Source organism: Haliaeetus leucocephalus, unplaced genomic scaffold (genome assembly GCF_000737465.1).
Source record: "Haliaeetus leucocephalus isolate CR32 unplaced genomic scaffold, Haliaeetus_leucocephalus-4.0 Scaffold830, whole genome shotgun sequence".
Taxonomy (NCBI): domain Eukaryota; kingdom Metazoa; phylum Chordata; class Aves; order Accipitriformes; family Accipitridae; genus Haliaeetus; species Haliaeetus leucocephalus.
In genome coordinates, this window is record NW_010973266.1 from 365,333 (window position 1) to 388,283 (window position 22,951).

Genomic DNA, 22,951 nt, shown 5'->3' on the forward strand with positions numbered 1-22,951 from the left:
TAAGTAGATCATGGATGGATATGCCTCCTTCACTAAGTTTTAACAGTGTCAGCAAAAAGATCCCGATGTCATTCAGGATACAGAAAACATTTGGCAGAACCGTAAGGACTGAAGGCTTCTGCTGTGAGAACCTAAATAAAAGGTAGCACTTGGCAGAAAGGAGGCACTTTACCATCGACTTACATTAACATCAATGCTTAATATGAACCAGTGATTCATTTACACGACTGCTGAGAATCAAATGCAGGAGGAAAGAAGCATGCCTTCTCATGTATCTCCAAGTAAAAAAACTACCAGGCTGTTTCTGATTTCACACCAGAGAAAATGAGATTCTTTCTGTAAATCAAAGTGGTAGACTGAAACTGGCCTAATACCCCAATCAGCAAACCCCTCTATTGGATGACGGCCCTTTAGAACAAATAGCTTGTCAATAGTTTAAAATGTAAGTGAACTTTTGGGCCCCTGACCACTGTAAAAATAGCCCAACACCTCCTATGCTGTAGCAAATAATACGTGAGGCTGTAGGAGAAAATTGTTATCATTTTAAAACTCAAATATGTCTTCCTGAGAACTGAAAAACAGAGACCATCTTTTTTTTTCCAAAGACTGTATTCAGTCACATCCAACTGTGCAGTGAATTTTGAAAAGACACAGTGACGTTACAGGAATATTGAATTGTATATAAACATCTTTTTTTGCATGCTTTTGAGTAGAACCAGAATTTCATAATGATTTTTGTGCAGAGAACGTTTGTATCCATTTGGATTTTTCCTCTGATTTAAGAGCTTAATACACTGTGAAAATGTCAATAGTCATGAGAGAAGAGGCAAGTTTTACATTTTCCCTGAAAGATGGGAGCCTTCAGGGTCATATTTTACAAACACTACACTGGGAGACTGATTCTGCTCTACTTTAAGAGAACAGCGGGTGACTTACAACACCGATTCAGTGTAGCACCTGCTTTCCTTGGATTTTTATTACGAGTTTTTTCTTCCCAAGTGATGATTGGGCCAAACACATCTTTATGTGCATGGTTCACATATCTGGCTTTGCTAAGGTTTTGCCAAGCAAAATGAAGCACTGAACATTTACAGCATTTATTTTTTTAACAAGTATCTGCTTATTTCTTTATATTGATTATTTGCCCCTACACTTTTTCCTTCCATTTTCTCTCTTTTTAAAAATTCTTACATTTTCTTTTAAAAGCCATACGGTAGTGAATAAGCTGTCAATCGATGATTAATAAACCCAGAAAACTCTTCTTTCCCTAAAACAGTTGTCATTTGGCTCTGTGAGATGTCACTAGAGCAGGACAGCTCTTGTCTATGACCAGCAGGAGGGACCTTCAGGTGGAATTAAGAGTGAAAACGCTAGTCCTCCAGCGCTGGCGTGATGAAGTTGTGGGCTCAGGAATTAGGTGTGCAGATACAGTTCACATATTACTGATACACAAAGCCATTCACGTGGCAAAATAAATAAACAGTTACTAACAGTGGACCAGCAGGCTGTTCAGTCCAGGGACTGGGGTAACTACCTTGGACGCCCAGCTTCACGTGCAATGCCAACTTCCTCCAATATTCCCACCCTGTACACAGTTCACCTGATAATACTATCATTACTTAGTGCCTGCAAAACTGTTCTAGTTTGGGAGAAAGTCTAGCTATGACCTCTCATTAGAAGTCCCTATATTGCTATTCAGTTTTCCAGTACGGACTCTCAGAAACAAAATCTACTCTGAACTGCCTATTATATTATAGCTAAAATTCTCCTTCAGCATTGAAAGCAATGATGACAGGAGGACTTATGTTGGCTACATCTTGAATTGCTGTATACGTAGAACTACCATTCAAATATTTCAGGGAAGGAAGACCCTGTACCCTCAATTACAAGAGCAGAGAGAATCTGTCTCTACTGAGAACAAAAATAATGAATCTATATAATTAAGACAATTAGTTCACTCCATAGTTACTACCATTTCAACAGTGTCTCAAATTAATGGGATGCTAGATGTAGTGTTAATGTGATTCAGCTCAGTAAGCGAAAAGAAGCTCAGAAGATTTTTGTATTTAATATAGAGACAGTTCCCAACTGAAATAACATAAATTTTATATAATCTTTTCTATATACACCTCAGGAAGCATTCAATAATTTTCTATGATATTTCTAATATTTAATGTACATAGCCTAGCATTACTTTTAAACTTCTGAGATTTAGCAAGACCTCCAACCTGACCGATCAATGTGGGTTAAAAACAATGACAACCTCCTACTGACCTGCACTGCTTCAAAGTAATTTAAGCCATAAATCTACCTCAGCTGCTTTGCAAAATGACCATCACTGTTGGACGTTTAAGGTCTTGGTCCTATATCTGATCTACATGGAACAACCTTGTGGCCGTTCAGAGTTCTTTTGAAATCATCAGGGATCTCTATGGATCCAAAGGTCCATCTGCATGGGAATGATTAATGCACACATTTTCAACCTGTGGCCTGTCCATTGACTTCTTCTAAGAGGTCTATAAAAGGTAAGAAAAGTAACATCTGTCATAAATGGACTTGCATGCATTATACAGAACTCCACATAACATGGAAAAAACTTCCAGGCACCATATTCAGAAAAGATGCCAGAAAAGCTGCCTTGATGTATAAAGCCACTTGACAATCAACAACATTTAATTCCTTTGCTTACCTTTAAAATCAAACTGGTAGATGTTTTTCAAAGATTCATGAAGAAAGTAAAAGCTTCCTAGAGCCTGTAAAAGACAACAAAAAGAAATTATAAAAATATCTACTTTTGGCTAACAAAAAAGTATCATGCTCTCCAATTAAAAAAAGTAAGAAGAAAATAAATACTAATAAATAAAATTCCTCATTTTTACATTTTCTAAGATCTTCAAAAATATTCATTTCCTTTGTTGCTTCTCTGAAGTTTCATAAGCCATTATAAAGAAGATCCTTAACAGCTGACTAAGCATGGTAAGGGCACAATTACCAGGTGTACTTTTAGAAAGACCAAATGGATGGATGCAATTAGTAATACAGACAAGTACCTTTCTAAACAATGAACACAACCCCACAATTCTTTTACAAAAGCCTGACAATTTCTGCTTCACTTTCAGAGCAAAACACATGCTTTTGGAGACTGCAGTACAGAAGCAAGAGAACGGTTGAGAGATTCAATAGCTTTTGAGAGCCAAGCACAGGTTTTCCATCTTCCTATCGAGTTGTGCAGAGTGAATGACTTTGCCAGCTGCAGAGCAGGCATAAGACTTAAAATCTAACAGAAGCATTGGGAATACTTGTACACGCTTGTACAGCCTTCCCTGTCCTAAGTGTTTTGAGAATAACTGTAATGACTTAACAGTACAGTATGTCCATCTCTGCTAGCTACACTTGGAGAGCAACTGCTACTCCTAGCTTTGGTGTGAAGCCTACAGAGGCAAGTATTTTCTCACAATGCACTGACCAAAAGAGAAAGAATATACCAATATCTAGTAGAGGGGGTTAGATGTCTGAATACATGTTAAGTTTCTTGACACTGGCAGAACTGATGTATTTCTAAGTATAAGCAGAAACAGCGTTTAATGCCCACAACAATACATGAAAAATTTGAGTTACTATTGAAAATAAAATACTATGTGTTCGTAGTCTGGATTTAGATAGGACTTACAATTCCTTCTGTTGATCTAGTCCTGAGCAACTATTCTCTTTAGTTTTTTTCAAAACAGTGACTTAATCCAACTATGGAATTCTGTTACAGTTTTAATGATTAGTCCATGACCAAGTAAAGCATGTAAACATAGAAGTAATCTCTCCTGCATTCAGAAAAGCTTATAAACTCCCATCCCAGCAAAACGATTTTAAAAGGATACTGAAGTCCACCTATATTCAGCAAAACATTAGTACCTCTTTCTTACAAATACAAAGTAATTTCCTGGTTTCTGAAGATTTCTGAGATCTTAATCCTGAGTCCATTATTAAAGAGAGCATCTTTGTTCAGGATACCACCTAAGCATACCCCTTAGTTGCACAGGCACAAGCACTTTGGCCCCAACGTGGACGAGAGCTGAAATGCCATCTGTCTTCAGACTGACCATAGTGTAGGGTGTGTTATCTGGCTGGTGAGAACAGCAGTCAGCCTACTGTGGATTTTAGGACCCTTTTCTCTGCCACAGAGTTCCCATAACATATGAGGAAATCCAATCCAAGCTTCTCAAGTCTAATAAGTATATATTCCTCATTTTCTGGATACCCACTCTCAGACTTCTGGGATCCAGTTTACGGAAGGCCTGAGTAAACTCAGCTGCAACTGGCACTAATGGCACTATGCTCCAAATACACACATCATAGCAGAGTGAAAATAATGCTTGTTCCAAATCAGTGTCTTACGCAAGTAAAATAAAGAAATGAAGACCTGAAGTGCAACAGACCATCTAGCCCAGAGGTGGTTCTCAAACACGGCAGGTAAAATGCCCATGGTCACACACTAGCAGCAGAAAGTGCCAATGCAGACCCTGCAGAGGCTGGTGAAGGAATGCTACATGGCTTACCAGGTCAGGAAGAGCTGGCCATCCCTCATCTGGTCCAGTACTGGCCACCCAGACAGGACCCAGCGCATCCTAGACCTATGTGTTTTAGCTAAGCTGTTTCAGAGACATGCATGAAAGACAACATAGAAAGACAACCCTCTTAGCACAGAAAGGACTGTTCCTCCACCAGAACATTTTCCAGGGTTTGCAAGTTACAACTGTAGGCCATGCCTGATAAACAATTTTCTAACTTGCACCTAAAAACCTCTGCAGAAGAGGCTTCCACAACCTCCTGATGCAGCCTGACATAATTTTTCCCTACCCTGAAACTTACAAAGTTTCCTTAACAGGGACAACCCTCTTTGCCTTCCGGCTCCAGTCTTTTCTTCCTATCCTCACAGCAGGGACCCCTGCCCCTTTTCCAGTGAACCTCCATGGACTGGAAGGCTGCTAACCTGGGGTGCTCAAGCTGAGACAGTCCCTTCCCGGCTCCATTTATGCCATGGAAGCTTTGCCAAAATGTCACCTATACATACGGAGAGCTTGCTGCTTGCTTTTACTTCTTCGCAGTCATAAAATACACTGTTTTCCTCCAGTTATAGAAGAGAGTAAAGGAAAATCAAATGAGAAAGGAAAAAGTACTGTAAATAGACTTTATAGTGGAATATAAAAAATGTATAAATTTTAAATGAGAACTTGATGAGCCTTTAAATACATCTGATGCACTCAACAGAAATTGAGGAGGAAAAAAGGAGCCTGCCACTAGATAAACTCTTATAGAGAAGTATAAAAGAAGCAACGCTTTAAACAAAAAGGATGGTTTAGTTTCGTTTTGTCTTTTACTGCTATAACGACAGAGACCCTCCTGGCAGAGTAGTGTTTTGGTTCAGTGACTGCTGCATTATTTATGAGACGCTGCACATCCAGAGATTAAACATTTGCTGATTTGTCAAAAGCACAAACATGAGGTCCTGCCCATCTCCTTGACATATTAGTCCATCCAACAGAAAACACTGTCACACATTTAACTGATGAGTACACTTCCCTGTGACCCAGTCAGCTTCCTTTAGGTCTTTGGTTTTCTTTTTTATAACATGCAGGAGGCAAATAAGAAAATGCAGGAGACACTCTTGTAGAGGACTCAAGGTTAACTATCCCACAACAAGGACACACTGCCAGAAAAAAAATAAATCCTGATATAAGATAAAAACATTGCCACCTGATATTTAATTTTTAACTGAAGAAATTGTCATTAGCAATAGAAAATGCTCCTGTCAAGCTAAACTTTCAGTATAGTCTGGCCTTTGGATTTTAAAAACAGGAGATTATTCTTAAATAGCAGTATGTTTACAGAGAGGTTTTTTTGTAGAGAAAAGTAGATTTTGCCTCTCAGAGAGCTAAAACTAGATAAAAGTCTTAAAATCACATGCAAGCTACAGGTAAAATTAAATTGTTGTACTTAAAAATAACTTTCCTAAACTCACTTTCAAAGCCCCCAGTTAAAACAAAGAAAGAAAAATACAGTTCCTCTCACAACTTTAAATTTTGTGGGAAGGCAGCAAATCCTATGTTAAAACTGCCTGCTGCTTTGATTGCACATAGGCAACACTGCTCAGACACATCATCATCAAGGAAAAACACAGATGGAAGAAAGTTATTTTCAGAATTCTCCTTGATAAAACAAAGTTACAGTGAGGTTGATCAGAAATGGGGGCTTGGGATGGGGTTAGAACATGGGGCTCAGCTGTGGTACCCTTCCTTCATGCAGACTTGTGAAGGTAGCGACAGTGACTGAGTTCGTCAATACTGCTCAGATGAGTAGGCGTCTCCTAATATGGTTCTGTATCACAGAATTTCACCTTATGCGTAAGCATCTGATGTTCTTAACATTGATGCATTTTAAACACACACAGTTTTTATCCCACTGAAATCAGTGTGATCAATTATGAAGTAAAGTACTTCTGAGTGGAAGGACACTACAGCTGAGCTCTTACCTGCTTATTTATTTAGAGAGCTGACCTTAGATAAAAGCTTACAAATATAAATAATTCCAATCTGATCTCTCTCTCTATATATATATTACAGAATAAGGAAAGTATAAACATCTGGATGAGTTCTCAGTTACAAAAATCTAGTTAACTACGATTAGTCTATTATACTAGAAGCTGTTATTAACTTAATAGAGTGCATTAATCATAGAATCATAGAATCATAGAATCACAGAATCGTTTAGGTTGGAAAAGACCTTTAAGATCATTGAGTCCAACCACCAACCCAACACCACCATGCCCACTAAACCACGTCCTGAAAGTCATGTTCTCTAGCCTTAAGTCATTCTCCCCTCTCCTACTCCTTCTGAATTCTTCCCAGCTGGTCCATCTCTTTCTTCAATGCACAGGACAAAATCTGACACATAAAGATTATGCTTTGTTATATAATATTACTCTTTTAAGAACTCAGTGTAAGGATACAGTTTTATTTCAGCTCCTTATATGGGCTTCAGAAGAAAAAAAATGAACCTCAGCAAGCATCTGGAAAACATCATCCCAAATGCCTCAAGTCTCAAAAATTTAAAAGCAAATGAAAAAGGGATCCTGGAATGGGAAATCCTGGGCTACATCAGCAACACATGGCCAATTCAGCCTACCTATAACATCTAAATACTGTTTTTAAGGGAGCTTTTCTTCTTCTCATAATCTAGGATACACAGCAGAATCATGCAGGCTGGAAGGGACTTTTGGAATCTGCAGTACAACCCCTGTCCAAAGCAGGGCTGACAACTGGGCTGCTCAGGGCATTGCCCAGATGATTCAAAAACCTCCAGGGCTGGAGACGGCCTCCGCTTTTGAAGCCTCTGTTTCAGTGTTTGACCACCTTCAGGGTAAACCTTTTTCCCTTTATTCTCATTGGAATTCCCCTTTCCACAGCTGAGATGGCAATGTAAGGCTAACTAAAAAAAAATATTTGGAAATAGTGACCTATCCAAATCAGGCAAAAATAATTTTAAAGACAGGTGAAAATTTAAATCTAGGCAACAGGATTATGAGTTCTGAAGCTTCGCTACCTAACATGTCAATACATAAACCAAGAAGAACCAAGATGCTCCAAAACCTGTTTTATTTAGATGCCATAATTCTATTAAAAATAGTGCTGCCACTTGTGCTCAAGCTACAACTTTATTTCTGAGCATCCTGATTTGCTCACTGCTTGACTTCTTACAGCTTTAACCTTGTTTTTAAAAACTAATTTTGCAGAATTATGTGGCAAAAATTTGGTTTGATAGTCTACATTTGTAGCACTGAATGTCAACTAACTCTGCACAAAGAATGTCCGATAGTGACTAAGTAACACTGTACAGTTTCAGGAACTGATACTACTAACATTAAGATAGGCTTTGACTGTGCAATTCTAAACACACCATTGAAAAGAAGCAAAAATAGAATGGAATGGAAATTACGGCTATCACTATCTTCCGCATTGTTACAGACTTAATCAGGTTTATGTACATAAACGTTAACTTGTAAAAATGATGGAGTGCAGTTATAATTCACTGCCCTAACGCAATGAAATATAAGTGAAAAGAAACTTTCTTTCAGGGTCTCATGCCCAGGCCCTTTTCTTGAGGAGATTAGGTTAATTCAATTTATTTCTCATAAAATGACAGTTTAACAATAAAGTTAAATGATATTAATTCCAAGTCTAGAACTTTGCTTTATTTTCTTATTTACAATTTTAATATTCTTTGGAAAAAGTAGTGGCACATACAGTAGCAGTAGTACATACACTATCTAAGTAATATAATACAGAAACACATTACAAATTAAAAACCACCCCAAACAGTTCAACATTTAAAAATTTCAAATGTAGAGAAAGAAAACTATTATTTGTTCCAATTTAAGGACTGTTGAAATTGATTACTTCTGCTGCTAGCACAGATTCTATGTCATCTGTAAGCAGGTCCTTTTACTAAAATGCAACCTCAGAAGTCGTGTTGCGTATTGTACCTTACTTTCTCAGTTTCTGTTACATCTATGTTACTGACTGCAGAACAGTGAATCAACAAATCTGCAAATATTTAAGCCCTCTTTACAACAGTCTTTCTAGAGTAGAAGCCTGAAAAATAATATGCACCGAGAGTCACCAAAGTTGACTTTACTGTACAGCTGGGGAGGATGCACATTTTGCAACTGCAGGCCCCCCATGGACAGTGCTGCAGTTATCCCCTGAATGGATGAATCTGTCGACTTTCATCTCAGGCATTCAGAGCAACCTCATTTCTGAGATTAAGGCTCAGACACAGTGCCACAGGCTCTTGGTAGCCACTCTGAACCCGAATTGTAGTGGTACTGCACCAAGAAACGAACAGGAGACAGTGTACACTCTGCTGTATGCGTAATGTCTTACCAGAATGAAGTGAAGGGAGCAGCCACAGTCTTCTCTGCTTGATTTTCCAAGTAGTCTGCAAACACAGACTAGTCATGGAAATTGAATTTCAGTAGCCCTGTTGCAGAGTGATGAATGGATAGCTCACAGTTAGGCTCAGATCAGAAAGTTCTTTGTTAGGCCAACCTGCCAACCCTTGGGTCTGTAACTGTATTAAAATCACCTTGTAGGCAGTAATACCAGGAGTTACTAAAAGTTCAGGAAGATCAGCACAACCTGCTGACCTTCAGGTGGTCACAGGGACCGCATGTGTCATTTTCTGCACTGATCAGCCAGGTGCCTTTCTACCCTACAAGTAAAGCCAGGAACTGACAAAATAGAAAGGGCTTCATCAGAGTTTGAGTTGCATACTTGCTCCCATAAGCATACGTACAATTCAAAGTAATACCTGTGGGTATGAGGAAATACCACACGGTCACTGCTGCTGGCTCTATTTAAATTTATTCACATTTTGCTTCATAGAGGAGTTTAAGCATTGTAAATAGGCAGGAATGTATATATACACCCTAACTAAAATAGCTGAAAGTATCAAAGCGAAAAGTCAGATAGGACAGTTATGAACAACAGTAATTTTTAGCTTGGCCAAGCAGCTTAGAAACGCACAACAATGTTAGAACTGATTGCTGATTATTCTTCTGTCTCCCCTGCACACTATAACTAAACAGCTCTGCTGTTAACACTCCTAAAATCAAATCGTTAGACCTGCACACAAAATCCTACAGGTAGACAACGGAAGATTTCCTCTGTGAACTCCTAGAAACTCTTTCAATATCACAACCACTAATTGTAGAGTACACAGTCAAACACATCCTAGCTTTTCAAAGCTTTTGTGAGACTGGCCCTTATGGAAACGTTCAGGAACTCAGTGAAAAGGCCAGGCAATTATCTCATGACCAATACTGTTACTAACAAACTGCCTTTTTTCAGGACTGACAGAAGTACCTGCCTGTTCTTACCATGTGCGTGTACAGAACTGTACTGCCAGCAGTAGAAACAGATAGCAAAATTTAACTTACAGTTAGCGCATATTTATTAGAAGTGCTTTGCATCTCCCCCACCCAATGTATTATGGAGAAAAAACTAGGTATCTTCCCCCTGTTAGCAGACTGAAGTTAAAAGTTCACTGCTTTTAATTAGGTGCCAAAATGATACTCCATACAATACTGGAAATGTCTTTCATTATTCCATGCCAAAAGACTCACCTGGAAAACCTGGTACTAATGGCGAGATAAACAAATTTGTTCTGATGGATTACACATCTGGCATTATCAAAAATGTTATTCCTTTGATTATACAGAGATCTTGCCACAAAAGTCTGGAGATTTAAACAGCCATAGTGTTTTTAAACAGCTAATTGGCATAATTTCTTTTTAAAGTACGTCATTTCAACTGTGGAAATTTAATGCGTAAAGGAAATACCTGAATAAAAGTTTAATTACTGTAGAGAGTAAACATTTACTGCATTACCTCACTAAATGTGATAAAGTTAATATATAAAGATTGCTTTAAATAAATTTTAAATAAATTGCCAATGATGACACAGAAACTGTAATTCATGTAGTCATAAAATCCATAATTAGCTTTAATGAATATTTAAAGTCAAAGTTCAACCCAACTTTTTCAATGTTTAACCTACTATATCAATACAGTTCAAGGAATTCATTTATCATCGAACATGACAATGTCTGAATATTAATGAGCGCGGGGTACTGCTGACAGGAAGCCCGTATCTCTTACCAGTCTTTTTGGCTGTGCTGTACGTCAACAGTGTGTTTGTCGTGCCTGGTATTATTGATTACTTGCCTGTTTTGCTAGCAACAATTAAAAAAATATTTTACATATTTATAAACCTGAACATCAAGAGCACGTATTAGTTTCCCATTAGTAAAATGGAGTCTATTAGCTGCCACATTTCAGTCAGGGGAAACACGGCAAATGAGAAGTTGCAGCAGCTCCAGGCGGGAAGACAGTAACTCCGTGGCGGAGCACCGTGACCGGGTACCGTGTGGGAACGCCTTACCTGAACTCACTTCTGCCGCTGTGAAGCTCAAGAGACTTCGAAGAGAAAAACCTGCGATGGGACACGGCGCAGGCCCTCACGTACTTCCCCACGGCCTAGGCCCTAACGTAGGCCCCGCGGCCTCTCCGGCGGGGGCACGCAGGCCCCGGGTGCTGGCAGCGGCACCCACCTCACCGCCCTGGCCCGGCCTCTGCCGCCGGGCTGCCCGCTCCTGGCCGCCAAGGGGCCACCAAGAGGCGGTGGGGGCTCAGCGGCCCCGCACCCCCGGGCCGGGCCTCGCACCCCCGGGCCGGGCCGGCGGCCTCCACAGGGCCTTGCCTGGGAAGGAGCTGCCAGCAGAGGGGGGGGTCCCGCCAGCCTCGGCCAACGGTGGGGAGCGCCCGGCCTTCCCTGGGTCACTGTGGCGGAACGGCTCTCAAATTCTGCTAGGAAACGAGCCACAGGCTACCTTGGGCTTCTGTGGCAGTCCAGAAACACTTCGAAACAACTGCCCTTAGTTTTCTGTAAAAAGAGTTGATTGTGGTAGAATCGTCACTTTCCAAGGAGTGAAGAAAGGGCACGAGGCAAGGACAGACTGGTCCGGACACACCAAAACGGCGACCGCCGAAGTAACCACAAATAATGTTCAAGTATTCACTTGTCAACCCTGTTCAGAGGCTACTTGATCCAGCATAGCTAAATTAACACTAAATGTCTATTATTCATTCAAGGTTAAAAAACCAGGCTGCGTACACAGATCAACTCATTATAAAATAGTCTATCACTTTTTATTTGCAAACAAATTAGGTGTCCGGCAATTTATCATTTCCTGAATTAGACTTATCAGCTAAAGTACATACAATTAAACTGCTATTGAGCTTTGCAACCCCCCCCCGCAAACAGGCCTCATCTACCTGACGTGCAGACAGCTGGAGCCCAAACCAGACCATTTCAAACAATTACACACTACTTCTGCAGCTTCGTACCTCAAACACAGCTATCAGCTTAATTTCAACAGTATTTGAATAATTATACCTTTAATAAAGTGTAAAAGTGAGCGGGCTCCAAAGACTCAGTGACAAACTTAAAAAACTCTCTTGGTGTGCTGTAACTTGGTCTGTATCAAAAATACGTGCTTAGTTACATGTGATCCTCTCATTAAAGCAAATGGAATTGCTCACGTGAGAAGAGTAAAACCACTGGCAGGATTGGTACTGAAGACTCTCTTACTCCATAAAACCCAAACCAATGTTATGTATCATAATATAAACATACCTATGTTGTAAAGAGGCAACTTGCAATACCACCACTTGCTTGCACAATTGCTAGTATCTTAACAGTTTCTCCAGTGACCATTTCCCAATTAAGTCAATGATGCTGAAGCAGTGGAGACTTCTGATAAACAGAAGCCTGCAGGTATGCGGGGGGGGGGGGGGGGGGGGGGGCGGAAAAAAAGGGTATCTAGCACTAGGTCTACCCAAATCCTGGTCATTAGTTTACTATAATTATATTAGAACCCTACCTGCAGAGATACTTCTGCATTTCTAGATTAATTTCCACATGCTGGTTTTGACTTTAAAAGTTCCAATTTGTTTGTAATCTATTTATTTTATGGACCTGCCAATTTTTCAGACTGACTCTCAGCCATATTGTTGCAGCTAGGCAGTGAAGTTACACTACTGACTACTTTGTCCCAGATGAATAACCTCACACATTCCATGTTTCCAGCTCCAATGAGTTGTCAGAACATGCCGTGTGACTTCTAACCATCCTCAACTAATTTTAATCCCACAGTCTTTACTGTTAAGTTGTAGTTTAGCAGAACCAGATGTATCTTTAACAGCTAGCACTGCTCCCTCACTCTTTTCCTTCTTACTTCTTCAGAACAGTTAAGTGTGAGACCAATAGCAACTGAACTATCAAGAGGAATAGTCACTATAAATATACGACTAAAAAATCCAAGTAATTAAAAAATAAATTATGGGGTGGTTTTTTTGTTTTATAATAGTCAAATTAAAAAATAACAGGAAACAATTAATCCATGAGTGTTTATGGATAGTTTTATAATTTGGACTATTTATTTCTAGACTTATTGCCAAGATTTAGATATTTTCAAATAGGCTTATCTGTTTAGGTTTCTAAAAAGGATGGACCTGTCTACATGACAAACTGGAGTAACTGTTTTAAAAATTCCAAGATATCTAAATCCCAAGTAATTTAGATGCTTAATCAAGAGACTATCTTAAAAAAATAACTTGGCCCGGTTCTTATGGATACCTCGGAGATGTCTCTCTGCTAACAGCAACCATCAATAGTACATTTTCAGGAAGAAAATGAAGTCCCAGGAGCTTTCATTTTCCTGTTCTGAAGACTAACAAAATAAGTGATCTTCAGCTAACATGATCCACCTCTACTACCTTCTCTTTATAATTTCTTTACTGCATCAATACAGCAAATGAAAAATCATATTCAATGTTAAAGATTCTTTGGGACTAGTTAATTTAAGAAGGAAAGAAAAAATTAACAAACGAAAAGTCTGAGCTATGTATCAACATGTCTGGTAAGTAAATGAATAATCTATATGTAACCTACCACACTGGCAAAGAATATTTAATACCACTTTCAATACTGACATATTTCACAAAAAGATTTAACATTTTAATTACAAATCAATTCAATTAAAACGAGTATCATACAGAGGTTCTTTTTCTTAAAACCAAGATTACTGACAGACCAAGGAGCCAACGTGCGTTAATGTATGCTAAACAGTTAAAAAAAATAGGCTACTTATCAATATTCCTGAACTCAGAGTAGAACCTTCACAAAGTCATTAATCATACTGTTATTTAATATTTCTATTACACAAGCACTCTGGAGGCCCCCAATCAGGATAAGAGGCACACAGCTTGGCTCCTCACCAATAGAAAGGGAGGTTGTCTGAATACAGGATTCAAAACTATAATTCAGGGCCACACTCTGAATTCTGCCCCAGCAACTTGTTAATAGGCCGGCCTGCAAGAAGTGCATGTGATCAAACAGCCAAAACCTCTGCTGAGGACTCCACCGATGGCTTCAAAGCCAGAACAAAGTACACTACACTGCTCTGAATATTCACGGGTTCTTCAGTATGAGAAGAGATAGAAATAAAACCTAATTTCTACCTGTAAGCATAGCAGACAGAATAAGCATCAAGTGTACCCAGAAAGAGATAGGCAGTTAACTGCTTAAATACTTAACAGTTATTTCAGTGTTAAACCTCACAGAGAGCCAAAAATATTCCCCAAGCAGTTGTAAAGCTCTTGATAAACAGAGCTCAAAATATTGTACAAAGAGCCAGATTTAGCCAGTGGATATTGGTAACAGTTCCTGAACTTCGAGAAACTGATCTTGAGTCTCAGATTGCAGAAAATAATATAAAAGTGAAGAATATTATTTTTCAGGAAGCAAGCTATATTCTATTTCACATTTATTTTTGTAATCATTTTAGGAGTGTAACCAACAGCAACAGAGACCAAAGCAGCACTTCACCTCTTCCAGAAATTTATTTCTCATTCCCATATACTTCTATCCTTCCAGTACTGCACGAGTGAGTGCACCACACAAACCGCCAAAGGGATGCAGCTGTGAAAAAGGCAGAAGTGATCTGAGCATGCAGCACATGAGATACAGCCACAGATAGAAAAGCATTAACGCAGCCATGGAGCGCGATGATGGTGCATCATCTGGAACCACATTAACAATTCTGATCACCCATGTAAAAGGTTTGACCACACTGAAAAAAGGCCAGCAGGATGACAGAAGAAGATCTTGTCATGGAAGAAGTGACTAAAAGAGTCAGCCTCTGTATCCCAGCAAAACAAAGGAAAGCTGCAAATAAACCACAGATGAGGAGTAGCACTGGGGAATGGAAAGAACGATTTAAGCTGAAGAGCAACACTGACACAGGACAAAGCAGATCCAGACTGAACAGAAATTAATCTAGACTAGTTACAGGCATCTGATAACCATGAAGAGAGACCGACTACATGCAATATCCTTCTGGGAACATTCCCCTGATCTGCGAGGGCAGAAGGGAGATGCTGTGAGGGCAAAAATCCCGACTAGTTCTGAAGCAAAACTTGACAGACATACGTGAGCCCAGCAAGAAACTTGGGGCAATTGCTTTCAGTCTTTTGCTCCTACGAATCAGTGGCTCCTTCACTACCAGCCAAACCCGGCATGCTCCTCTGGTCAGTAAGAGAGTTGTACACAGGAGAGCTCCACACAGCACTTGGGGCCAGCAGGCAGGAATAGAAATGCTCTGCATGAATCCGTTACGGCTTATGCACCTTGTAAGGTGGCTGATCTGCGCTGTGCTTTCACAACCAGTGACCAATCCCTCCCGACTGTGTTATATAAGGTATGATTTGCCTTCAGCAGTGCTACTGGAACTGGGATGCAACTTGGATGGCTTCTGATCAGATGGGAGAGACTGCTGTATGTTTAACATTTTACCATATTTTTCTCCTACTTAAAAAAAAAAAAAAAAAGCACTTCATTTTGTAGGAAATTGGTCAGCTGGATGACTCTTACCCCATTTACTTGATTCTAAATAATTTTAATTTTAAAAACTTTAAACCAATTCAGTATTTCATTTATATTTTCTTACATAATACACTCAAGATGGTAAATTCAATTTGATGAGGAGGGATTAATGCCCATTTCATTTAGTATTATACAGGTCATCTCCAAATAGGAAAGTACCATGTGGTAAAAGGTTGTATTTAGCATGTCACAGTCACTGGCGGTTGTTTTGTATCTCAAAGAACCTTTGTAACTGCCTCAAAGTAAGAGATGATTGATTTACAAAGTACCAAATTTCAAATTTCATATTCTAGGACTAAACAACAAATAATTGGACAAAGCTGTCCCCCTGTCTGACCCATCACAATCAAGCCCCTTTCAAGGTTGACTGCCTGCATAAGAAATATGTGCATAATTTCATTTTGTCTCCTGTCCAACATCCAATGTTAGAAGTTAATTAAATTGCTTGTCCATTGTATTCATCCACTTACAAAGTTAATGATATTCTGTTCCTGAATTAAAGAGAATTTTATAAAGCCTGCACTATAGAACCTGGCATGCTGTACACTGAGGAGCTGAACTCTGTCATGGTTCCTGATTGCAGCTCTCCTAATTAGGAAACAAAATGAACGTTTCTGCGTCTGCCAATGCAGAGGACAAGTCATTCCAACAGCGAGGGTAAATGCTTCGTACAATAGCAACTTAATAATATCTCATGTTTGACTATAATAAATTCTGCAGGATTAATAAACCTGTTAAATTTTTAAATTACCATAACAAACATGAACTGCAGTGTAACAAGACAGCCTTGCAAGGGCGGCAACCTTGAGGACACTGAAATCACTGGGTTCTCATTCTTGCATGAGAAGAAGAAGGAAAACATAATAATATGGCCATCTACTGGAGCCAGCGGAGAAGCTAGGATTAATAATTTAAACTATGCTACCTTTGTGCTTTTGGCCTAGATACAAAGATCTGGTACCTGTGCATCAGCCTTTCTAGCAACCACACAATCAGAAGTGTAATGCAGATGCAAATCAAGCACCTGTTAACAGCAAACTCCTACACTCCAGGAAAGCTGCTGATGACAGTGCTGAAGCCATCATATGAGTCAAAGCCAGAATTAAGCACAAAGCCTACATGCCGTATGAGAAAAACCAACCATGTGGTTGAGTAAAAACCATCAGAATACTGCCCTGCACAGCAGTCCTGTTTGAGGATCCTCTTTTCCATATTCAGCAAGAAACAGCCATCCATGACTTACGTCACTGGAGACGCAGTCTGTCTCACCTCAGCCTTTCTAATTGGTGTCGTCCACATTACGACCGTGCTGCAGCTGGGAGGAGGACTGCCGCACGCACAGACCCGCCGAAGCCACCTTTCCCCAGCCTTGGGGCAGCCGAGCGCCGGCGGCGGGAGCTTCAGCCCAGCCGATGCGAGCAGAGCGGAGGTCGGTCGTGTCCTCGGGACATCATCCCGCACTTGGGTCCAGACTGCGTGGCTTTGCGTGAAGCAGCGTGCCACGTCAACCGGCGTTACAGAACTGCTCCAGGGTCAGGCTTCGCAGCTGGACTCCAGCGGATGTATTCCCTCAGCCAGCGCCTCTGCAAACAACTGTCATCCCTGTCAAAACCTCACCTAAGGTGTTTCCAGGTTATGGGGTACAAAACCTACACCGTCGTGCTCTTTGTTCAATGTAATCGTATTGGCAAGTCAAGCATAGGATGGCAAAATAGCAGCCATGTGACACATACAAGAGAAAGCCAGAGTCTCTCTAACGCAGAGTGTGACGGCAATGGTACCTGGACTGAAGGCAATGCACTTGTAACCCTCTTCTTAATACCCTCCCTAAACATAAGTTCTCAGGCTTCACTACAACATGCAGAAAAAGTCTGAAGTCTCTGAAAACACCACCAAAAAAGTAAGGTTTTCAGTGCCTATTTATATCACCACAGTTATGTACTGAACAACAAATACAGTGAGAATTGCCCATATTTGAAAAACAGAATGTCTGCTGACTTTTACCAACTTAATACAACATATTTTACTTTAAAAAATAGAAAAATGTCTGTCTCCCAGCTTTTGTCTTTCATCCAACGCTGCTGATACAGAGTTGGTATTAAAAATCAGAAGTGTTACTTCATTGATACTCTGAGCAGATAAACTTGATTCAGTGCAATGACTCTTCACTGTCTTACTCTGTACATTGGCATTTCAGCAAGAGACAAAGATGCATACTGTAAGTTTTTTAATTATTATTGCCAACAAGAAGCCAAACCCAGTATTTACTAACAGGCTTCATTTCACTGTAATGAAGAGCAATATAATTTATGTGATTAGGTATTATAAGCCCCTGCACCCTTTGCACCACTTGCTGCACTGATTCCATAAAGGTACGATGATACAAAACAAAGCAGCAACTATATAATGATTTAAGCTTACTCTGTCGAAGTTCATTAAAAATATTGAAAATTGAGTTAGGAAGAATCCTAAAAAAAATTTCAGTGTATGCAAACTAAAATAAAAGCATAAATGAAAACATGTCCAGCATAGTTGGTTTAGTGAACATAATAAAATATCATGATTACTGAAAAGAAAATAATTTTCCTGGAATTATATACAATAATTAAATGTAAAATAACAGAATGCCTGCTGCCATTTTGCATTTCTTCATGTCCATTTAGGAGCAATACTTTGTGATAATTCATTTTAAACTATGGTAAGCATTTTCTTCAAATGGTCTTATTTCCAAAATAAGGCTACATTTCCCAATCCAAAAGATGTATTTTGACTAATGTAACTTTTGTGAACTGAAACTCATTAAATAGTATTGGCAAATCAATTAGGACATAAAGATGTAAAGCTTTTCTTTATGAAATAAACCAAATTATACTCTTCTAATCTAAATACTCAGTCAAGTCACTTGATAATTAAATTATGTGGAAAACCTGCCTTGTTATTAAAATCTCTTCAGAATGTCCATGTACATTGGAGTATGCACATATATAATACTTAATATTTATATTTCTACCTTTCAGAATTTTTTAATTTCAATTAAAATTCTGTAATTTTTATTGGGAATCACATTACATGCATGATAGATATAAGTTAATTAAAGGACAATCAATTCTAAGAGATGGCCAACAATGAACCTAAACAGTTTACAAATTACCTACTGTCATTCAACTGGAGCATGCAATGTCTGTGGACAATTACAGAAAAGCTTTAATTGATTTTTAAAATTTCAATAATATGGTACCTTTTGTACATTTATAAGTACTCTGCTTGTACACAGATTTTTAGAATTAAAGTAACTGTTGGGACCACCAGTGCAAACTCCCAGCATAGTGTGGAGCCTAGGTGTGAAGTTCAATGAAATGCTGACATTCCTTATGCACTCCAAAATAGCCATATTTACATCTCAAATTGTACAAATATCTGTTTTACGTGGTATAATGCTTTAAGCTAATCATATTTTTAAAGCAACATGTTCCTGACTCATTACAATTAGAAAAATACTTAGCACACTTACTTGAAGTTTGTTACAGACATGCAGGTTCCATTGCTCTGATGACAGACAAGAACATTTTTCTCTTTAAATTCTGGCAAGCCATAGAGCAAACTGAATTACTCAAGAAAAAACAAGTCGGCAAACAGTAGAACTTGTTAAAGCTCTTTTGTCTCAACATCCTAAAGAGTCAGAATAAAAAGAGGTTTACTATGGCCTACTTCTACTGCTTCCTCCTTGTTTTAAAATTGGGAGATCTGACAAGTCTCAGAGAACTGGTAATGAGAAGCAAAGAAGCAGCAAAGGCTTGGTCTCCAGCAACAGTATCTTCTCAACATGGAAATCCCAAAGACATTACTTTATGCTAATAAAAGAAATTCCAGCAGTTCTGCTAACCTAGGTAAGACATTTAGTGATGTTCTATCCCTAAGCAGGTAATTCATTTTGTGAGACTACCCCTGCATCAAACAGACATCAGATAAATAGTCAGAAGGTAAATGCTGGCTTACACCTTCTGATCTACTTATACTGGTGAGAGCACTGAGACGAACAAGGCATTAGGATGAATGTGCCTTAATCTGCCAACTCCCTGGGCATGCCAGCTTGTGATTTATCCTGAAGCAGAAATCCAGCTTCATGGTAGGAGGAACTTGGAAGCATGCCACCCTCCCTGCTGCTAAAGTTCATTTCACAAAGAAAACACCACTAACAGTTTAGGAAGAAACCGTTAGAAATATGTTTGCCGTATCTTGCTTGGAACCGTAATTCATCATTTCTATTAATGCTTTACCTTTGAAAGTGTCAGATGAACCTTCAGCTATTGAACTGCCACAAAGGAATTCATTCAGAAACAACAATACAGTTGTGCTCAAAAGCTTACCATCTTCATTTGTGTGGTTTTTGCCTACAAAGGCAGCATTTGAATACCCGTGCCTGCTTTTAAAAAAAATTTAAAAAGGAAAACAAAACCAAATGTCTCTAGAGAGCATATGAAAACTGACCTTGAGATTACTTCATTTACTAGTCTGTCACCACTGCATTCCTCCAATTCTGGTTTTGGCCTTGCTTGCATCACCATATTACCATTATTTTCTAAGTTTGAGCTAGTAAACGGTAAAGAAAATATATTTAGGTATTTCAAGAACAGCATAGCATTATAAGGCACTTTGTGAAGTTGATCCATTAATAACAAAAAGACCACTGTAGAAACAAAGTTCAGGGCTCTGTAACATGCTTTTCGATCATATGGAATTTGATAAAAGGTATTATGGGAGATGAGAACTAAAAGCCTCTAAACTTGCAACTGAGGCCTAACTTTACTAAAATTTTCAATGGAATTACTTGAAGATAAGTTCATCATCAGTATGACATCAATGCTTTTGAATGAAATGGCAGCTAGGGATGCCACGGCACCGAGTGTGGCAGTGTGGGCTAGGAGACGGCTTTGACAATAACTTGAAAGACCAAGGCAGCTGCTCAGCTGATCTGGAGATACACTAAGGCTCAAGAACCATGCTTTGCTGCTGTAGTATCGCAAACTGTTGTCTTGGTTTTGGCTGGGACAGAGTTAATTTTCTTCCTAGTAGCTGGTGTAGTGTTATGTCTTGGATTCGGTATGAGAAGAATATTGATAACACCCTGACGTTTTCAGTTGTCGCTAAGTAATGTTTAGACTAAGTCAAGGATTTTTCAGCTTCTCATGCCCAGCCAGCAAGAAGGCTGGACGGGCACAAGAAGTTGGGAGGGGACACAGCCAGGGCAGCTGACCCAAACTGGCCAAAGCGGTATCCCATACCACGTGGTGTCATGCCCAGTATATAAACTGGGGGCAGTTGGCCAGGGGGGCATCGCCACTTGGGAACTAACTGGGCATCGGTCAGCGGGTGATGAGCAATTGCATTGTGTATCACTTGTTTTGTATATTCCAATCCTTTTATTATTATTGTCATTTTATTATTGTTATTATTATCATTATTGGTTAATTCCTTTCTGTTCTATTAAACTGTTCTTATCTCAACCCATGAGTTTTACCTTTTTCCTTCCGATTCTTGCCCTCATCCCACTGGGGGGTGGGGAGGAGTGAGCGGCTGCGTGGTGTTTAGTTGCTGGCTGGGGGTAAACCATGACAACTGTATTTTTGTGTCTGAATTTGAAAACAAATAAATGTAAACCAATTTCCATTTCTAAACAGGAATATGCTTTCTTACAGAACACAGCAACAAATGAATTAAAGAGCCTACACAAACAAACAAGCAAGCAAAAAGCTCTTTCAAAGAAGTGAAAAATATCTCTCAACTGTACTGTTAGTCTACCTACAGGTAGGGTTTTCCTTCCTACAGGCTCATAATTGAATTAAAAAGAAGCCACCATTTGAAAAGAATGTTTTAGTAATAGTAGAAGTGAGAAAGAAAACCTCTGTATTGATAGAAGTAATAACTTGAATTTTATTTTAAAACTGAGAAGACAAAAATAGTCTGTATAAATCAAACAAGTTGTCTCTTCATGTCACTTTTATGATGGACATTAATCTTAGTTTCTAGACAGAACTGCTGTCTGATGTAACCATGCTTATTGACTTAATGGGAAGAAATTTATATTAGTCTAGGAAGCTGTGATGAATGCAGTCTTAAAGTTCAATGACTCAAACACTTCAGTAACCTCAAACATTGACCCAGGTAGACAGAAACTTAAATCTTAATTCCGGAACATAAGTTTATGCTTCATTCACATTTTGTTGCTAAGAAATGTTGAATGTTCACATATTCTTTAAATCTATTTATGCATGCGTGCATGTATATATATATAAACTCTGTATGTAGCATATATAGTTTTCATATGGCAAGATGTCTGCGGGGAAAGATCCAAAGTACATGCCTTTTATCACAACGTGTGCTCTGTCCCAAAACTAAGGACTGGAAAAGTTGCCAAGAGGTTCTGAAGAAAATCTGAAGCTGATTTCTTCTCAGCAATTGAAAATTAAAACCCAATATGCTGAAACTTGACTTCTTTGCCACAGAATCCTGTTCAGCCTTCGTAAATGCTAGCACAAGTAGCAGGCTATTGCAAAACATTCCCCAATGGAGGATGTGGATGTGTCGCTGAGAGCACTGCTCAGACTGCGCTTTGATGCTTCTCACAACTGATGCTCTCACCTGCCTGAAAGATTTTCCTGGCAAATCCCTTGTTCCCACCCCAGCTGAAGATGTTAGTCTAAGGCACTGCAACACCAATCCTACCTGAGCCTGAGACTCACCTAGGAAACTTAGACACGCGCTGTCAGCATGGGTGGCACTGACTGAATTGTTTCACCCTTGAATCGTGAAATGATGAGTACAGATGAAGCATACTGAAGAACCAACAGAATCTTAGTTTAACTTCCTACATATGGTATTAGCACATAAACAGAGGCGGACAAAAAAAAAAATTAAAATCAAACTCACTCTATAGCTACAGGCTATCAGAGTGGGGGTATATGGAGCACCTGCATTTAGCACCCATCAGTTGATTGTAATTAAAAGTTGGGATGATGCCAATAGCATCTGCAGTCGGTCCTACAACTGCATACTGTGAAGGATGTAGAATAGGGCAGAGGAGATGGGCTCCACCATCAGATGCATGTGTTCCCTGGTATAGTCCCATTTACTAGTTTTGGCCAAGGCAACTCCTCTGAGATGGGTAAAACAGCAGAGGCATTTCCCATCAGTATTTCTCACCTTCAGTTACTTTCCCTCTCCCTTATTCTGCTTTCATATTCCTTAAGCACCCCTTGCCTTAGGCCATTTCACAGTCGGAAAAAGATTCGCCTGTATTCAGGTCCATACAGTATGAAGACTTTGAGATGGGATTTGTTCTCTCCCTCCTTTCCTACCACCCCCTGCAATTCTTTCTGCAGAAATTGGTATAATTGTG

General features: G+C 39.3%; 1 protein-coding gene across 1 annotated transcript in view; it reads right to left on the reverse strand.

Moving 5' to 3' along the window:
• INPP5A (inositol polyphosphate-5-phosphatase, 40kDa) overlaps positions 1–22,951 on the reverse strand; it is a 198,356-nt gene that overhangs the window by 118,663 nt on the left and 56,742 nt on the right. Inside the window, exon 5 of the mRNA XM_010582007.1 lies at positions 2,690–2,753. Within this exon, the coding sequence (XP_010580309.1) occupies positions 2,690–2,753 (64 nt within the window). The remainder of the gene's footprint in view (positions 1–2,689; positions 2,754–22,951) is intronic.